The sequence below is a fragment of the Electrona antarctica genome (genome assembly GCF_951216825.1).
Source record: "Electrona antarctica genome assembly, contig: scaffold_220, whole genome shotgun sequence".
Taxonomy (NCBI): Eukaryota; Metazoa; Chordata; class Actinopteri; order Myctophiformes; family Myctophidae; genus Electrona; species Electrona antarctica.
In genome coordinates, this window is record NW_027638573.1 from 160,302 (window position 1) to 180,873 (window position 20,572).

Below are 20,572 nucleotides of genomic sequence, written 5' to 3' on the forward strand. Positions count from 1 at the left end.
TCAATCAATCAATCAAACACACGCTGAAGAGAAGTCATGTGACTTACAGGAAAACTGTAGAGCGCAAAAACTGTGTGTGTGTGTGTGTGTGTGTGTGTGTGTGTGTGTGTGTGTGTGTGTGTGTGTGTGTGCGTGTGCGTGTCACTAAACTGCAGAAAATGATACCAAATCATATATTTTGTGTTCAGAAGTAATGGATCAATAAATCAATTGAATTGAATAAAAAAAAATCACTGATGTTTAGAAGACAAGTGTAGTTCCCCACATCATCCATTAGGTGTCACCATAACACTAGTGTGGAGCTGAAAGCTGACGAATGAGTGAATCCTCAACAAATCTACTTATTTCAGTTCAAACTTGTTTTTTGAGGCCTATATGTACAGGTTTAATGTTTGTCTTTAGTCCAATGTTTGTTTAATAAACGCCATTGACAATGAAGGGAAAACTTACGGCATTTTGTAACTTATTACGTCATATTGTCTCTTTATTGTTAATGGCGTTTAATGTTTGTGTTTGCACCGTTTGTTTTACATCACCATTAGGCTACATCACCTAATCAACATGAGTTAGACTTTAATATATTAGCGCCCCTCACTTCACACGGGTGTGATTTTTGTTTTACCCTAAAGTGGGACCTTGAGAGGGTTCCAGGTGGTCCCCAGCTGAAGAGTTGGTAACCAAATGGACCCTTATTAGATCTTTAATTATTGTATTCAGCTCAGTAACCTTTCTTGATGTCGCTTCAGTGTCAATGATGCATATAATCAGCAATATATCACAGTGTAGAAATACCCAAGTAATTCCACAGTTGATAAAACATAAGCTATGGATTAGTTTGTGACTTCAAACATCCATCCAGCGGAGGATGGTTTCAATATGTCATAAAATCTATAATGCCTTAAATGTAAGTGCACTTAAACGTTTAAACTTAAGTAGTCTATACTAGTTGTGCAGAACGTCCAGTATATCGTGTTAATCTATTTCACGTTGCAGCTAGTAGGGATGGGGCAGATTTCTCCATAGCTGCTTGGTAGCTAAATTGTCCATTTATAGAGCGCCTTTATCCAAGGCGCTTTACAGAGATTCACAACCGATGGCGGAGGAAACCATGCAAGGCACCAACCTGCACATCGGGACCAATCAGGGGTTCAGAGTCTTGCTCAAGGACACTTCGACACTGACTCTGGGGGAGCCCACAGGGATCGAACTGGGAACCGCAAGTTCAAACCCGGTCTCGGTGTCTAACAAGTAACAACCGCCTCTACCCTCGTCCATCACATCGTGATTCAACGTGATCACGGCGAATCACGTGATGATCACGTCGAGATCGTCCATCTTCAAAGACGTCGCGTGGCGTCATTTGAAATTGACCTGGGCTGAAAGTTTGTACGGAACATAATTTGGTCATAAAAAGTCCATAGACTTGGTCACGGGCGGAACACACAAAGCCAGGTGTTGGAGGGGCTAGGCGCCCCTCAAAACAAAATGCAATGGAGTGAAGAATGTTCAGAGAGATTGAACAGAAACATCGGTTAAGAAGGCCTGATGGAAACAATGACCAGAGCTTGAATTAAAGAGCACGCGATCGGAAGGAAGTTGAGGGGGTCTGAAAGATCACAAATCCCAGAGCAAAAGCATTAGAAAGATTAGACGGATCAAGAAGATTATGTCCCTTAGAGATCCCTCTAAGGGACATAATGGACATTATGTCCCTTAGAGATCCCTCTAAGGTGCATAATGGGGACTCTATTAGGCTTAAAGTAGCAGACTGAACAAGATTAAATATCGTATATTCGTATCTGTCTTCACTAATGCTCATGGTGGATATAGCTCGAACATTTACCTGACATCAAAGGGAGAGGATCCCCTGCAGGGATCAGTACCATTTACTATCCTCTGCCCTCTCCTAGCCCGCCCTGCAGGGTTCAACACCATTTTCGGGTTTCTGATTCTGGTCGGAGCGGAAATAGCTTTACATCATCAGGGGGCCGGAACACTGGACCAGAACCTCTGGTGCTGCCGTGTACCTCTGCAATGATTCCCCGAGTTACAGAGGTACACAGCGGTGGCAGCGGTGGCCGAACGGATTGCGGAGCGGTCTTGATACCGGAAGGTCGCCAGTTCGAATCAGCGGTCCGACACGTTAAAATTACCACCGCTGAAGTGCCCTTGAACAAGGCATTGAACCACTACGATGAAATGTTCTATGAGCAGGGCCTGGCTGGAAACAAGTTCTTGAGCTTAGCCCAGATACCCTGGGTAAATATAGTAATCATTTCATTTAATTTCACTGCTACACTGTACACTGTAGTTACAGTGGAGGTACACTACACTACACAAAAAAAGGTGAGGTGTTCCTTTAAGCTCATTTATCAGCTGTTTGAAGAAAACAATGCTGTGGTTTATACTGCAGTAAACATTGCATGAGTCATCAGTCATGACACACCAACACATCACAGAATAGAAGTAGCTTGCAAATAAAAACTAATGAGCGTCAATCATATCTGGCAAGAAGGTAGTTATCATTTTTTTATAACTCTTCTGGATTGACTTCGAGTTCATATGGGTGCATATTTAATTTGGCAATCTATCTGAGCTAACATGCGAGCTGGAATAGAGGGTAATGGGTTTGGTAAATGAATAGCATCTCGCTGGCTGACAGACACTGGCATGCACCTACTGTATATCTATCAAATTAAACATGCACCCATATATCTATCAAATTAAACATTAATAGAGGGGACTGCACATTTGTGTTGGTGTGACTAACACACACCAAAAGCCAAATGAGATCCTCTGTGACTTACAATGGAGTGCCTGTTATGTGGGGCGTATGCGATACGTACACAGACCATCGGACTCCTCTGTTCCTCTGAAACAGGTTGATGACTACAAGTATTTGGGTTCATATATATCTTCTTCCCAAAAGGACTTTCAAACTAGGAAGGGTATGGCCTGGTCAGCCTGCAATGACATGCATACGATCTGGTCATCCCAGCTTTGTAAGATGTTAAAAGTAAAAATATTTAGGACGACCGTTGAGCCGATTCTACTCTATGGCTCCGAGACATGAACACTTTCAAAGAAACTAGAGAAACGGTTGGATGGCACTTCACTTACACCCGCCTTCTAATGAGAGCGCAGAATCTGTCTTGGAAGAGCCACCCATCGACTAATCTAATATACGGCAACCTTCCCCGTGTTTCTTCACTAGTCCGATCCAGAAGAACACAGTTTGCCGGCCACTGCTACAGAGCTGACAATGAGGTTATATCTTCCCTTCTTCTCTGGAGTCCTGGCTCTAAGCAGACCAGAGGTAGAAAACTGTCGTTTTCTGATGTCATCGCTAGGGACACAGGCATCAGTAAGCAGGAACTGGGGATGGCAATGAAGGACCAGGAAGTCTGGTGTGGCATTGTGAAATCCACGATCTCGACCGTGGTCGAAAAATGATGATGATGATATGCGAGTACCGGTAGTTTCAAAGCAAACAAAAAGGTAGGAGTGCACACCAATAGTGGGGAGAGGTGCTGCTGACCACGGGAGACAAACTGGATAACATGACGCACACCCTGAAGAAGGCATGTTGTGGCCGAAACGTTGGTAACCCAATAAAAAAAAGTTTTGTTTGCAGATTCGTGACTATACGAGCTGTGCAAACCTCTCCTCCTCCGGTCTGTCTCTAGTATATGCGCCTGCCGGGCGGGTATACACATGGCGCAAAGCCCATATATGTCTGTTTAGGGAGCCAGTGTTTGAGGTCTAGTCGTCGTTTCCTGCTCGGGGCTTATCTGTGCACGAGAGCAGAAAGAGCAGGACAGGCTCTGCACTCTGCCCGGCCTGAAAGAGAGAAAAAAAACACACACAGCTGGGGGTCACACACCATCTCTGACATGGGAACGAGCACATTTTCGAACTGGCAACCTTGCGGTTACCATCCGGCCACTCTACCCCTGAGCCCCAGCGAAATGCAGGGAAATATTTCAGTGTCTATTATGGGGAGGTATTGCAGTGTCATTTGTACGGACTTTTGGGTCTTTAAGTTGTTTATCGAGGGAATTACAACTTCGTTCATATATACTATTTTCTGTGCGATCGATCGGGTTGTTATTTGATATAGTGTAGACAGGAGATGGGGAGTGACACGCAGTAAAGGTCGTCTGGATCGGGACTCGAACCTGCGACACACTCAGGGACGTGCAGAGTATGTATTATTCATCTCTGTGTTTCTCTGATCACCCTCATGGCTATTGTTTGTTCTGTCTGTTTACCTGACGACTTATTCTAAATTACACCTGCTTTACCATCGCAGATGGTGAAGCCTGCCGATTTGGATTTTTACCAATGGTTTGCGTATATTCTCGGATTATGTGATCGAGAGCTGCAGTCATCTAGGATTGCAGTTTAGGATTTCATTTTTATGAATTTGACTGTAAATCATCTTGTGTTTCATCCTCTTGAGTTACGTATTCTGAACGGTTGACGCTAAACTGAACTGTAATTTATTTTCAACATGTTTCAAGACCTGTTTCAAAGTACCTTTGTGTCCAAATTCAGTGACTGACAGGAACTGGGCCAAGAATCCGACATCACATAGTGAATTTAAAAGTGGAGCTCCTTGCCTGGCTATATAAGCACATCAGTGATCGTTAAAACATCTACGGTTGGACATTAAAACGGTGCTTGCTTGACGTTATCAGGACTAAACTGTTGGCTGTTAGTGTTGAACTCGTCAGTAACGTTGCATAGCTGCCCGCTGAGCTCACGTTCCTTTCATGACACAACAAAGGAATGTGTCTCGTCTATTGTGATTACAGTATGTGACTTCTCTACAAACCATGCTGTAGTGTACATACAGTATACTTAGAATTCTACTTTTTTTTTTATATAATTTTTATCCCACGATTTTGTAACCCATTTTTCACCCCTGTGTCAATTATCTAATGTGATCCTGGGCTCTACACACCCTCCGCCAACCTAGTCCCCATATATGGGGGACATGGGGAGAGCAACGGACTTGAACTCATGCTTCCTTCATGCCTGAGTGTCCAAGTTGCTCCTTTACACCTGACAGGGGGGAGTTTCCCTGGTTGGAGGTATAGCACGTTATATATTACTTTTTACTTTCAAGGCTAGGTCCGGCCTTGCTCCGTCCTACATATCAGACCTACTTGACCCCTATGAGACAGCCCGCGAGTTGAGATCCTCGGGAAAAGCCCTTCTCACCATAAAAAACAGGCCGCAAAAAGACTATTGGCGATCGGCGACCTTTGCAATCCGTGCACCCTCACTGTGAAACGCCCTGCCACTGGAGATCAGGCTCGCCGACTCGGTTCCTCGTTTTAAATCACTCCTGAAGACCCATTTCTACAAAGCTGCTTTTAATCCTTTATCGTTGTGATTTCTTTGCATTTTCTGATGTATTTTTCACCGTTGGTTGGTTGTCAAAGAAGAGGTCACATATCTAGGATGTATCCTTGACAATAAACTGACAGGTGATAGCATGGCAACAAGGGCGATCAAAAGTGTAAATCAAAGGACAAGATTCTTGGGCAGAATCTCCTCCTTTGTTAACAAAAGGGCCCTCAGGACCTTAGCTGGAGCCCTCGTACTGCCCATTTTTTACTATGCTTGTACGTCCTGGTTCTCTAACATCTCAATGAGGAAATTCATATGTTGTTTTAAATTATTATTGTTATATCAATTGTTGTTACTGTGTTCAATTAGTATTCATGTCATGTGTGAGTGGATGGGACCCGAATGGAAACAAGGCCGCAAGGTCTTTCTTCGGTGAAATCCTTTTTTGGACAAGAATGCCTGACTGTACATTGTGCTGTTTGCATTTATATGTTGCCTAATAAAATATTAAATCAATCAATCAATGTCATGACATCACAGGTCCTCTCAACCCCCCCGGCTAACTCTTCTCAATGTGGGTTCAAGGCACCTTCATGTCATCACTTCAAATGTCACTATAGTTTATCCTGTATGAGTTATCTCTTCCAATTGGATAAACCTAGTATCCTGACCTGAAAATGTGTTTTCTGTTTACTAAATTATTAGAGAGACAGGGAGTCCCCCGCCCTGCTACTGAACAAAAACACACTATATGATCATTATGAGAATAGAGCTAATTAACACTTATTTACCTAAAATAATATCACTTTAATACTGTACTTTGGCCACTTTTAACCTGGCATCCCTATTTTGAGCATGTCATTATCGGCACATACATGAATACATAAATAAACGTGGTAAATAAATGAATAAAATAAAAATTAAATCGTCATGCTCAGAAATCGCAAAAAAACGGCATCATATACCATGACGCGTTGCGAGCTTGTAGATCGGCTAGTTTCGCTATTGTCATACGACAAAAAACATGTATGGCTTAAGTGGTTAACCCATTTCGGGCGGGAACCCCTTTTGGTGTTTTAAGAATTCTGTTCTACTTTAGCTATTGAAAAATAGCAGATCTACAAGCTCGTAGCACGGAGTGCCGCGCTACGAGCTTGTAGGTCTGCTATTTTTGAAAAATCGTGAAAATGTGGCGCAAATCTTTGAATATATATATTCTTTCAGAGCGATCGTTTTTAACTCAAATCTTATGCTTCTGGGGGGAGGGTCCCTGGAACAACATATTTTCAGATGAGGGTCGGCGGCCAATTACATATAATTTGCGGGATCCTTGACATGAAAATGTTTGAGAACCACTGACATAGAAACATAGGGTTGTTCAGAAAACTGTCAGGATTTAGAAGACATTTGTAGAATCGGTCTCGGTCGAAATAGGTTAAAGTGACCGTAGACTGGTATACGGGCCAGCATATTACTGTAAATGTACAGTAATATGCTGGTATACGGTCCAGCATATTACTGTACATTTACAGTAATATGCTGGACCGTATACCAGCATATTACTGTACATTTACAGTAATATGCTGGTATACGGTCCAGCATATTACTGTAAATGTACAGTAATATGCTGGTACGGTCCAGCATATTACTGTAAATGTACAGTAATACGCTGGTATACGGTCCAGCATATTACCGTACATGTACAGCAAATGAGATCATGGGAAGATCATGGACTTCACCTTACGCTCGTCAAGTCCGCTCGTTTCCTGTTTCCCCATCATCTATAAACCTGTTTATGTCTCCCCCCCCCCCCCCTGTTCCATCTCTCATGTCATTTCCAGGACTAGAAAGCTTCCATCATAATGCTCTCTCCTGGCTCCCTATAGACCAGGGGTGGGCAACTTTGACGATGGAGAGAGCCACTATATTTCCACACTCACTCCCCAGGGCCATATATTACTGTCGTAGCAAAAATAGCTGATCTACAAGCTCAAAACGCGTCGCAGTGCGACGCGTTTTGAGCTTGTAGATCGGCTATTTTTGCTATATTCGAATTGAAATCTTGAATTTTTGTATATTTTTGAATTAGAATCCTGAAAATTAACATTTTTATGTAATTTCAAATGCCTTTAATTATACTTGTGTTGAAGCAATGAGCTACTAATTTAGACTGAAGTAATAAAAGCGGGTCATGTTTTGCATGTTGTGGAATAGTAACAGCTGAAACCAATATTATATCAGTATTCTGACATTAACCTGAGGGCCACATTAAGTGAAGGTGGGGGCCGCATGTGGCCCCCGGCCACACACACACACACAGTATATGCACTACATATGCCATACACACACACACACACACACACACAGTATATGCACCACATATGCCATACACACACACAGTATATGCACCACACACACACACACACACACACACACACACACACACACACACACACACACACACACACACACACACACACACACACACACACACACACACACACACACACACACACACACACACACACACACACACACACAGTATATGCCCTACATATGCCATAAACCCACATCCTATAGTCCACCTATACGTGAGGCTATACTGTATAATATTTCTGTACATTCCATCACCTAACCTCAGCTATCAGAGTCCTCCATATATGGAGGAGAAAGAGGACAGGGCAATTACTACGCTTATAAACAGAAAAATATAACGAGCGTTTAACCTCTGGCCATCGTCATACGCATGAATTATAACGGGAACATTCCAGAATTGCACATCTCTATGAAGACACGCGCACGCACAGGCGCGCACGCACAGGCGCGCACGCACAGGCGCGCACGCACAGGCGCGCACGCACAGGCGCGCACGCACAGGCGTGCACGCACAGGCGCGCACGCACAGGCGCGCACGCGCGTACAGTATGTGTGGCTATTTAAACATCTTGTATCGCAGCAGTGAACAGATTTACTTCAATAAAAACTGATCGCTGACAGCTCAGTATAGTCTTGTCCTCGTGATGAGAACAGAGAAAGGAGAGAGAGAGAGATAGAGCGGGAGACCTCGGTTCATTCCTGTCTCTGTCTCCATGAAGTCACAGAGAAGGTTCATCACAATTTACAATTTAGGCATAATTTAGCAGACGCTCTTAATAATCCAGAGCGATTTACAATAAGCAAGAACAAAAAACATGGAAATACATCAAAACATAAAAAAGTCATCATGAATCCTACAGTACGTAAGCTTAAGAACCTAACAGTGGAATATCTATCTAAGGAAACCATGCACTATAGAGTGTTACGTCTACATAAAGTGTTATTTATAAGTTACATAAGTTGAGCCTGTGCATGTGTAACGCCCGGGATTCAAACTCGGGCCTCTCGCGTGAAAGTCCAACATATTAACCACTAGACCAGGGGTTCTCAACGTTTTTGGCCGGGGACCCCCGGAAATGTTTTGGCCACGTCTCGCGACCGCCGCCCCGCCCCCCCTCCCCACCACCAATACACACTGACTGAAATAACCTTACTAATAGAGAAAATACATTATAAATGAATACTGAAACCAGATAATCATTAAGGAAAGTTTATGCATGCACCACGTACTATGTAAACTCTTAATTTCCATTTTCCAGTTGCAAAAAAAAAAAAAACTTTTATTTTTATTTTTTTAAATGTATTTGGGGACACCCCAAAATAATTTGGCGACCGCCCGAGGGAGAGATATTAGACTTTTGAGGCCATCAGGCAGAGGCTCTGAGCCACTGCTACACATACGCCTGTAGGAGGTCGAGGCCAGGGCAAGTACTACGGCAAGTGCTATGGGCTAAGATGGAGTCTGAAGAGGTGCGTTTTCAGACTACGGCATAAGACTGGGAGTGAGTCTGCAGTTCTGATTGCAGTGGGAAGTGCATTCCATATTTTTGGAGCCAGAAGGGAGAAGAGTTTGGGACGTGTGGAGCGTTGTCCCGGCGTTTTTAGCGAAGGTATACTTCCAGCTTCCCTGTGTCGGCTGATCTGAGTGCGATCATATATACTTATATATTAAGATATGGCGGTGCCATACCTTTGGTTGCTTTGAATGCCGGCATCAGAGTTTTGTATTCTGTGCGGGCAGCGAGCCAATGGAGGGAGCGGAGAAGGGGAGTGTAGGCTTGTAGATCGTCTATTTTCAGCATGCAACTAATTGTAAACTTACTTATAGTGGATCTATAAGTAAGTATAGTGGTTCGTCTCAGTCAGAGCACACTGTGGGGTTGGTCTCTCCGTTCCCTCAGGCTACTGCCTTTGTCTGTCAGTCCAGATCAGATATACACACGTACATGGTCACGGTCAGACACGGTCAGTACATACATGACGTCTCTCGGTAACTCTGCGGCTTCGTACACACAAAGAACGAATGTTCTGTGGTCTGCCAGTGTTTCATGGCCGCCCCAATGCTTTTCCAATGGAAGTCACGTGGTTTGACCAAACACTTGTGTTTCATTGAGGGGAAGGGGGGGCAATCAAACACAAGTGTTTGGTCAAACCACGTGACTTCCATTGGAAAAAGCATTGAGGCGGGCGGCCATGGAACACAGGCAGAGCACAGAACAGTTGTTCTTTATGTGTGTACGAAGCCTCAGGCTGCTGCCTTTTGTCTGTCGGTCCAGATGGAGCTGGCGTGATAAAACTCGGATCAAACATGGATGATGTCAGATCAGGGCCTGTAAGTAAAAGGGCTTTGGGAATTAAGAGTCCATCCACCACTAACATCCAACAGTTTCCTCGGGAGTGGACATTAAACCCGTCTTAACCCGTTCTGAACGGGAACCCCTTTTGGTGTTTTAAGAATTATGTTATACTTTAGCTATTGAAAAATAGCAGATCTACAAGCTCATAGCGCGGCACCGAGTGCCGCGCTACGAGCTTGTAGGTCTGCTATTTTTCAAAAAAAATCGAGAAAATGGGTTGCGCAAATCTTTGAATATATGTGCTTTCAGAGCCAACGTTTTTAACTCAAATCTTTGCTTCATGTGGGGGAGGGGGGGGGGGGGGGTCCCTGGAACAGCATATTTTCAATTACATATTTTTGGGGGTCCTTGATGTTTGAGAACGACTGACATAAACACATAGGGGTTTTTTAGAAAACTGTCAGGATTTAGAAGACATTTTGTAGAATTGTTCTCAGGTCTAAATGGGTTAAGGCGCTATACCGGAGTCTAGTCTGGATGGAACGGAGGAAACTCACAATCGTACTGCACTGCACTGCACTGCACTGCACTGCACTGCACTGCACTGCACTGCACTGTACTGTACTGTACTGTACTGCATGTGTGTGTGTCCGTGGTGCAAGACTTACTTGCAAGTAATGACCATATGTGACCAGATTTGACTGAGAGACTGCCATTGGATTTTTTTGTTTTTTTGTTTTTTCATGTCATATGAAAGCAGGGAATCATAGCTTCAAATTGACATATTGGTTGTTCAGTTTGACCCACCGGTTTTGGAGATATGGCTTATAGAGTAATGTCTTGCAGAGAAACGGCGAGTTGAGAAACCAGGCTTGAAAGGTTCACTTCTGTGGTCTCTAACATTACACCTAGCTACATGTTTAAGCATTTATTTCATATTTACATGTCGATTTCAGCTCTGACACTTATTTCAGACATGCTCTAGTATGTGGAGAGTCTGCCTGTGCTGCTAACTCATTTTTGAAAAAAAGAAAAAAAGTTTTTCTCCTCTGGTGAAAAGCTGTAATTTGCGCGATGGCAGGCTCTCAGTCAAATCTGGTCACATATAATGGCCGCAAAATCCAAAATAAAGAAATGTTAACGTACTGTACATCAATGTACAGGATGGAAGGAGAGGGGGGAGTCATAGGGGACACGATATCCTGATGGCCTGGGTGGGAGAAAAACTAAATACTACAATTTGTTTCTTATCCGCACAAGTTTAACACATCCTGGGCGGGAACCCCCTTTTGGTGTTTTTAAGCATTATGTTATACTTTAGCTATTGAAAAATAGCAGATCTACAAGCTCATAGCGCGAGTGGCGCGCTACGAGCTTGTAGGTCTGCTATTTAAAACCTTTGCTTCTGTAGAACGCTACAACGGTAAGGCCTTCCGGTCTGATTTACGGATATGTTATAGAGCTCCACGAGACGCACGCGTGGAACTGTAGTACGTCCTCGGGCGACCTTTCTAGTCGACATGGCGCGCGCGAACGTTCCACTACACCGAGTGGCGCGCTACGAGCTTGTAGATCTGCTACTTAAAACCTTTGCTTCTGTAGAACGCCACAACGGTAAGGCCTTCCGGTCTGATTTACGGATATGTTATAGAGCTCCACGAGACGCACGCGTGGAACTGTAGTACGTCCTCGGGCGACCTTTCTAGTCGACATGGCGCGCGCGAACGTTCCACTACACCGAGTGGCGCGCTACGAGCTTGTAGATCTGCTATTTAAAACCTTTGCTTCTGTAGAACGCCACAACGGTAAGGCCTTCCGGTCTGATTTTCATATGTTATAGAGCCCAGCAACACCGGCCGACACCTCCAAGGCTTCCTGGGTGATGGCGAGGAGGAGGAGGAGGGCTGCCACGTCACCTCACAGTCCAACTGTCTGTGTACGCCTCTGCTGTGCCTGAGGGAGGCACGCGCGCACACACACGCACGCGCACACACTCACCTGCCCAGGCCATTGATGCCAGACGACCCTGGGGCCAGGCACTGCAGCCTCAGCCTCTCCACGGGATCTGAACTCACACACAGACGTCTCTTGGCGTCCAGCGCCATCTCTCGGTCGTGCCTCGACGTCCTGGCCATGGCTGAACACACAGAGCACATTAATATAATGTGTAACATTATAGTGGATGCAGTTAGCTTAATGCTAATTCCGATTAGCATAGTTAGCTTCTTATCCATGCTACTGGTGACTGGTTTAGCACAATACAAACTCGGACTCATTACATAACATGCAAATCACACCACCACTCAATATAAAAATAAAACGTTGTCTTATAAAAGCAGCATATACTTTGTTTACATTCAGACCCATGGCTTTGTACAACTACTGGCCAAAGTTGAAGTTCATATAGTTGTAAAACATTCACCATAAAAGCCAAAATCGCGACAGAGTCAGCTATTCATTCATTACTAACTATTTCACAGACCTTGATGTGACTGTTAGCTGTGATAAAAGTAAACAAAGTGATGATGAATGACACGACACGAAACACACACGTAGGATGTAGCTCTTCTCACAACATTGACGACACAGGTCGGTTCTTTATAAACGGGCATTTATTGGGCATTCTTCTCATCCCTCTGCTGTTCCATGCCGTGAGAACTATGTTCACACAAAAATAATAAACACATAAACAATCAACAAATTAGTCGCAATACATAATATTGATCAAACAAAGAAATACAAAACATGTAGAAATGCGCGATGCGCAGGAACGTGTCTGTCAAAACACCACAATACAACACAACACTCAAATAATAATACCTCGTTGGCCGCTTGTTGTGTAAAGAGGTTCTTGATGCTTCTTGAGTTTCATAGTCCTTTGAATGTCCTTTTGACCGTCTGTCTTTGACTTTAGACGTGTTTCTAATAACTTTAAACAGTTCAAACACACTACTCTGCTGCAGTGTGCTTCCTTGTGCAGACCAGAGTCTGAGAGAAATGTTTGTACCACCTGTGTGCAATGCCAGGCAATCATGCATCAATCAGTCAATCAATCATGGTCCAGTGTTGCTACTGACAGACAGGGAACTTGGTTCTGCCTCAGAAAGTTATCATCACATCATGTTTACATTTTAACCTCATACGAAATCAATTATGAACCACATATTTATTATTGTATCATGACATTATTATGAATTATGCTTTATGAACTTATGACCATGAATTGTTGTATTTTAGCTATTTTAGTCCTTTTAAAGTAAGCATTTTAATAGCAGCAGTTACATGCTGACTGCCTCACCTTTGTCCTGTTGTATGTTTACATTACCAGGAAGTATGAAATGCATTTCACTAGAGTGTAAAGATTCTGTTTTAAGATTACCACACCTGAAACCCACTTTATTGTCTACCATACAACAGTAATACAACATACAATTTTACAATTACAATTACAATTTACAATTACAATTTAGGCATTTAGCAGACGCTCTTAATCCAGAGCGACTTACATTAGGCAAGAACAAAAGTATGGGAATACATCACATCACATCACATCACAACAACATCATCATCATTTGAGATATAGCAATGGAATTTTAATTATCATATCAATATTTATAACACCCAGACAGCTTTGTAATTACACAGTTTTCACTCAAAAAAAGAATAGCAAATTGTAACAAACAGCTCAGCTCTTCCTTTTTTTGTCTAACCCCCTCCTGTTTTCTACTTTATTGGAATAGCCAGCATTTAAAACAATCTGTTTCCCTCCCTTCTATTTGGGGGACACTTTGATCTAATGCAGTGTTTCCTAAACTGTGGGTCTCACTCAACAGTGAAACAGTAAACAAACCAACACACAGTTTAAGTGTACACTTGAGTTATGACTGTACTTTTCAAGGTGTATAGCTTTGGTGAAAGCAGCTCCACCTCAGCACCTCCCCCGTAAGGAGTACGGACAACCCTCAACCGCCTGAGGACAGGTGTGGGACGTTTGGGTGCAGCCATGCAGAGGTGGGGTCTCACAGACAGTGTCCACTGTGGGGTCTCAGACTGTCCACTGTGGGGTCTCAGACTGTCCACTGTGGGGTCTCACAGACAGTGTCCACTGTGGGGTCTCACAGACAGTGTCCACTGTGGGGTCTCACAGACAGTGTCCACTGTGGGGTCTCACAGACAGTGTCCACTGTGGGGTCTCAGACTGTCCACTGTGGGGTCTCAGACTGTCCACTGTGGGGTCTCACAGACAGTGTCCACTGTGGGGTCTCACAGTGTCCACTGTGGGGTCTCACAGACAGTGTCCACTGTGGGGTCTCACAGACAGTGTCCACTGCGCATGTGGGGATCCACTACAGACTGTGGAACACGTGATGGCCTGCTGCCCCAAATACCGGCCATCGAATGGGGATCGTGGCTTAATTGACCGTCCTAGACGATGACACACTAGACCGGCTTGCTGCAACGGAGCTGAAGGTCTAAGGACATACAGTAGCCTACGACAGAAGAAGACCATATACAACCACACATATAAATACCCCACCCTAAAAAAAATTAATGATAAGAATGTTAAATAAATAGTTGAAATTGCATAAAGCATAAATGGAAAATAAGAATCAGGGTTTTTAGTTTGATAATACACTTTGATCATCATCATCATCCGTAAGGAGTACGGACAACCCTCAACCGCCTGAGGACAGGTGTGGGACGTTTGGGTGCAGCCATGCAGAGGTGGGGTCTCACAGACAGTGTCCACTGTGAGGTCTCACAGTGTCCACTGTGGGGTCTCACAGACAGTGTCCACTGTGGGGTCTCACAGACAGTGTCCACTGTGGGGTCTCAGACTGTCCACTGTGGGGTCTCAGACTGTCCACTGTGGGGTCTCAGACTGTCCACTGTGGGGTCTCACAGACAGTGTCCACTGTGGGGTCTCACAGACAGTGTCCACTGTGGGGTCTCACAGACAGTGTCCACTGTGGGGTCTCACAGACAGTGTCCACTGTGGGGTCTCAGACTGTCCACTGTGGGGTCTCAGACTGTCCACTGTGGGGTCTCACAGACAGTGTCCACTGTGGGGTCTCACAGACAGTGTCCACTGTGGGGTCTCACAGTGTCCACTGTGGGGTCTCACAGACAGTGTCCACTGTGGGGTCTCAGACTGTCCACTGTGGGGTCTCACAGACAGTGTCCACTGTGGGGTCTCAGACTGTCCACTGTGGGGTCTCACAGACAGTGTCCACTGTGGGGTCTCACAGACAGTGTCCACTGTGGGGTCTCACAGACAGTGTCCACTGCGCATGTGGGGATCCACTACAGACTGTGGAACACGTGATGGCCTGCTGCCCCAAATACCGGCCATCGAATGGGGATCGTGGCTTAATTGACCGTCCTAGACGATGACACACTAGACCGGCTTGCTGCAACGGAGCTGAAGGTCTAAGGACATACAGTAGCCTACGACAGAAGAAGACCATATACAACCACACATATAAATACCCCACCCTAAAAAAATTGAATGATAAGAATGTTAAATAAATAGTTGAAATTGCATAAAGCATAAATGGAAAATAAGAATCAGGGTTTTTAGTTTGATAATACACTTTGATCATCATGTTATTTTTTTATGCTGCTCTTAATCTCCCAATCCTTTCATGTAGGTGTTCCCGGACAGATTGTCCAGTCCCACACATTCCTCCATCCACATCATAATAGATTAGATTGTCCCTTTTAGCCTATTGATTTATTGAGTTATACTATGGTTCATTAAAACAAAGAAACAGCGAGTCCGTAAACCTCTTGGGCATTCTTTTATTTAACTTTTAAAACACAACTAATGCATTTATAAACAGTCTTCATCTAATGTCCTTTTTTCTATTTGTTTCCTTATTAAAGTGAAAATACAAAGGAAACAAACATATTTACATTGAACCAGAACAGCAATCTGTGTTGAAGGTTGGGGGGTGGGGTTGGGGGGGGTAGGGGCAAGCTGGACATCAGTTAAATCACTTCATAGTGTGTGCTGTTAACCTGAACATTGGTCACTTATAGACACTCTATTAGTTTAGTTAACTTCATAGTGTGTGCTGTTACCCTGAACATTGGTCACTTATAGACACTCTATTAGTTTAGTTAACTTCATAGTGTGTGCTGTTACCCTGAACATTGACCACTTAGACACTCTATTAGTTAACTTCATAGTGTGTGCTGTTACCCTGAACATTGGCCACTTATAGACACTCTATTAGTTAACTTCATAGTGTGTGCCGTTACCCTGAACATTGACCACTTAGACACTCTATTAGTTTAGTTAACTTCATAGTGTGTGCTGTTACCCTGAACATTGGTCACTTATAGACATTCTATTAGTTTAGTTAACTTCATAGTGTGTGCTGTCACCCTGAACATTGGTCTCTTATAGACACTCTATTAGTTTAGTTAACTTCATAGTGTGTGCTGTTACCCTGAACATTGACCACTTAGACACTCTATTAGTTAACTTCATAGTGTGTGCTGTTACCCTGAACATTGACCACTTAGACACTCTATTAGTTAACTTCATAGTGTGTGCTGTTACCCTGAACATTGGCCACTTATAGACACTCTATTAGTTAACTTCATAGTGTTGCTGTTACCCTGAACATTGACCACTTAGACACTCTATTAGTTAACTTCATAGTGTGTGCTGTTACCCTGAACATTGGCCACTTATAGACACTCTATTAGTTAACTTCATAGTGTGTGCTGTTACCCTGAACATTGACCACTTAGACACTCTATTAGTTAACTTCATAGTGTGTGCTGTTACCCTGAACATTGGCCACTTATAGACACTCTATTAGTTAACTTCATAGTGTGTGCTGTCACCCTGAACATTGACCACCTATAGACACTCTATTAGTTTAGTTAACTTCATAGTGTGTGCTGTTACCCTGAACATTGACCACTTATAGACACTCTATTAGTTAACTTCATAGTGTTGCTGTTACCCTGAACATTGGCCACTTATAGAGCCTCTATTAGTTTAGTTAACTTCATAGTGTTGCTGTTACCCTGAACATTGGCCACTTATAGACACTCTATTAGTTTAGTTAACTTCATAGTGTTGCTGTTACCCTGAACATTGGCCACTTATAGAGCCTCTATTAGTTAACTTCATAGTGTTGCTGTTACCCTGAACATTGACCACTTATAGACACTCTATTAGTTAACTTCATAGTGTTGCTGTTACCCTGAACATTGGCCACTTATAGAGCCTCTATTAGTTAACTTCATAGTGTGTGCCGTTACCCTGAACATTGACCACTTATAGACACTCTATTAGTTAACTTCATAGTGTGTTGCTGTTACCCTGAACATTGACCACTTATAGACACTCTATTAGTTTAGTTAACTTCATAGTGTGTGCCGTTACCCTGAACATTGACCACTTATAGACACTCTATTAGTTAACTTCATAGTGTTGCTGTTACCCTGAACATTGACCACTTATAGACACTATTAGTTGACTTCATAGTGTGTGCTGTTACCCTGAACATTGACCACTTATAGACACTCTATTAGTTTAGTTAACTTCATAGTGTTGCTGTTACCCTGAACATTGGCCACTTATAGACACTCTATTAGTTAACTTCATAGTGTGTGCTGTTACCCTGAACATTGACCACTTATAGACACTCTATTAGTTAACTTCATAGTGTTGCTGTTACCCTGAACATTGGCCACTTATAGACACTCTATTAGTTAACTTCATAGTGTGTGCTGTTACCCTGAACATTGACCACTTATAGACACTCTATTAGTTAACTTCATAGTGTTGCTGTTACCCTGAACATTGACCACTTATAGACACTCTATTAGTTAACTTCATAGTGTTGCTGTTACCCTGAACATTGACCACTTATAGACACTCTATTAGTTAACTTCATAGTGTGCTGTTACCCTGAACATTGACCACTTATAGACACTCTATTAGTTAACTTCATAGTGTGCTGTTACCCTGAACATTGGCCACTTATAGACACTCTATTAGTTTAGTTAACTTCATAGTGTGTGCTGTTACCCTGAACATTGACCACTTATAGACACTCTATTAGTTTAGTTAACTTCATAGTGTGTGCTGTTACCCTGAACATTGACCACTTATAGACACTCTATTAGTTTAGTTAACTTCATAGTGTGTGCTGTTACCCTGAACATTGACCACTTATAGACACTATTAGTTAACTTCATAGTGTGTGCTGTTACCCTGAACATTGGCCACTTATAGACACTCTATTAGTTAACTTCATAGTGTTGCTGTTACCCTGAACATTGGCCACTTATAGACACTCTATTAGTTTAGTTAACTTCATAGTGTTGCTGTTAACCTGAACATTGACCACTTAAGACACTCCATTAGTTAAGCGGGCCGTACTTTTCTTTTCATTCCCAGTTTCACCAAATCTCTAAATCTCAAAAAATTAGCATAGAACAGAAAATATAGCCTACTAGTAGGCCTATAGAGCCCTGCGGGACTCCGCTCAGCCATATGGGGTTTAAGTGGTTAATAACCATCTCATACAAAAACCACCCATCTGCTGATATATCATGACTACTAATTGTGTTCTGTACCTATAGTGCAAAATTAAATATATGAATGGAATAAAATAGTAAATATTGGAATGATTGGTGAGAAAAGAAAGGGCGGGAGGGGGGTAAACGACAAAACACAGATTTATAAATAAAACGAGTAGGTCTACAGAAGAGGGGAATAATCTATATAATCTAATATGACAAAACAAACTTAACATAGAGAGAACATCGTTCGGCACAGGCGTGTGTGTGTGTGTGTGTGTGTGTGGAATCTGCAGCCTTCACCTCTACACAACTCATTCAACCCTTCTACTCTACTCATTTAAACATTATTCTACACCATTCACTTCCACACATCGACCACAAGATGGCAGTGCCAGCACACGTCTCTGCAGTGAGAAAGAGGGGACCCCAGGGGTCATTGAGGAGGGTTCCTCAGGGGGACGCCCAGAGGTCCTGGAGGGGGGGTTCCTCAGGGGGACCCCCAGGGGTCCTTGAGGGGGGTTCTACAGGGGGACCCCCAGAGGTCCTGGAGGGGGGGTTCCTCAGGGGGACCCCCAGAGGTCCTGGAGGGGGGGGGGGGGGGTCCTCAGGGGGACCCCCAGGGGTCCTTGAGGGGGGTTCTACAGGGGGACCCCCAGAGGTCCTGGAGGGGGGGTTCCTCAGGGGGACCCCCAGAGGTCCTGGAGGGGGGGGGGTCCTCAGGGGGACCCCCAGGGGTCCTTGAGGGGGGTCCCACAGGGGGACCCCAGGGGTCCTGGAGGGGGGGGGGGGTTCCTCCCCGCTATGAGGCTGGCCAAGCCAGGCTAGGGTTCCTCAGGGGGACCCCCAGTGGTCCTGGAGGGGGTTCCACAGGGGGACCCCCAGTGGTCCTGGAGGGGGTTCCACAGGGGGACCCCCAGGGGTCATTGAGGAGGGTTCCTCAGGGGGACGCCCAGTGGTCCTGGAGGGGGTTCCACAGGGGGACCCCCAGTGGTCCTGGAGGGGGTTCCACAGGGGGACCCCCAGGGGTCATTGAGGAGGGTTCCTCAGGGGGACGCCCAGTGGTCCTGGAGGGGGTTCCACAGGGGGACCCCCAGGGGTCATTGAGGAGGGTTCCTCAGGGGGACGCCCAGAGGTCCTGGAGGGGGGGTTCCTCAGGGGGACCCCCAGGGGTCCTTGAGGGGGGTTCCACAGGGGGACCCCCAGAGGTCCTGGAGGGGGGGGGGGGGGGGTTCCTCCCCGCTATGAGGCTGGCCAAGCCAGGCTAGGGTTCCTCAGGGGGCAGTGGGTTAAGTCCCAGCAGCAGATGGCTGAGTGCCTGAACCTCACGACAGGGATCCATTATAACTCACTAAACACACAGTGGTGGACAATGTACTCAATCGCAGGACTTGAGTCAAAAAGTGTACTTGGCTACTTGCTTCATAAAAAGTAGTATTCAAAAGTAGCCTACATGGTTTTGAAAATAGTAAACAGTACAAATTACAAAGTACATTTTGTTCAATCAATGATCAATTGATCAATTCATTCATGTTTTCTTCTGACATTTCGAAGAACTAAACATTAAATTCAGAAATGGTGAAAATGGCCGATCTACAAGCTTAAGACATAGAGCTTGAACGGTTCATTCAGAATGTACTTTTGTGTAAGTTTGGGTCCCAAAAGTACAATATTTGTCGTAGTTTAATGTATTGGGGGGGGGGGGGGGGGGGGGGTGTACAGATACTCAAGACAAACATGTACGTAAGTACAGTACTTAAACAAGTACGTGTACTTAGATATAGAGCAGTAAGTAATTTCTCTATGGAGAATAACATGGGTAGTTCAGGCTCCATTTTGACTCGACTCTGAAGAACTTCATGTCTGGTAAGAGTTTTATACATGTCACTCTGTTAATAATGCAATGTGACACACCTGTGTGTGTGTGTGTGTGTGTGTGTGTGTGTGTGTGTGTGTGTGTGTGTGTGTGTGTGTGTGTGTGTGTGTGTGTGTGT

The 20,572-nt window shown here is 44.2% G+C and overlaps 2 protein-coding genes across 2 annotated transcripts in view; both read right to left on the bottom strand.

Annotated features, from left to right (window-relative positions):
- The window catches only part of LOC306917926 (uncharacterized protein), a 78,822-nt gene that overhangs the window by 31,519 nt on the left and 26,731 nt on the right, over positions 1-20,572 (bottom strand). The gene's annotated exons all lie outside the window — the stretch shown is intronic.
- LOC306917927 (calcyphosin-like protein) lies at positions 3,523-12,990 on the bottom strand. The gene is made up of 3 exons (XM_079530825.1): positions 12,852-12,990; positions 12,030-12,168; positions 3,523-3,840 (listed from the first exon to the last, which is right to left on the bottom strand). The coding sequence occupies exons 1-3, from the start codon at positions 12,901-12,903 to the stop codon at positions 3,741-3,743; spliced, it is 291 nt and encodes a 96-aa protein (XP_079386951.1). The 5' UTR covers positions 12,904-12,990; the 3' UTR covers positions 3,523-3,740.

Excerpts from the sequence above, each read along its gene's own strand:
- LOC306917927 (XM_079530825.1), bottom strand. The coding sequence starts at position 12,903 with ATGAAACTCAAGAAGCATCAAGAACCTCTTTACACAACAAGCGGCCAA. Across the intron at positions 12,169-12,851 it reads CACAACAAGCGGCCAACGAG|CCATGGCCAGGACGTCGAGG; the intron begins GTATTATTATTT and ends CTGTGTGTTCAG. Across the intron at positions 3,841-12,029 it reads GGCATCAATGGCCTGGGCAG|GCCGGGCAGAGTGCAGAGCC; the intron begins GTGAGTGTGTGC and ends TCTCTCTTTCAG.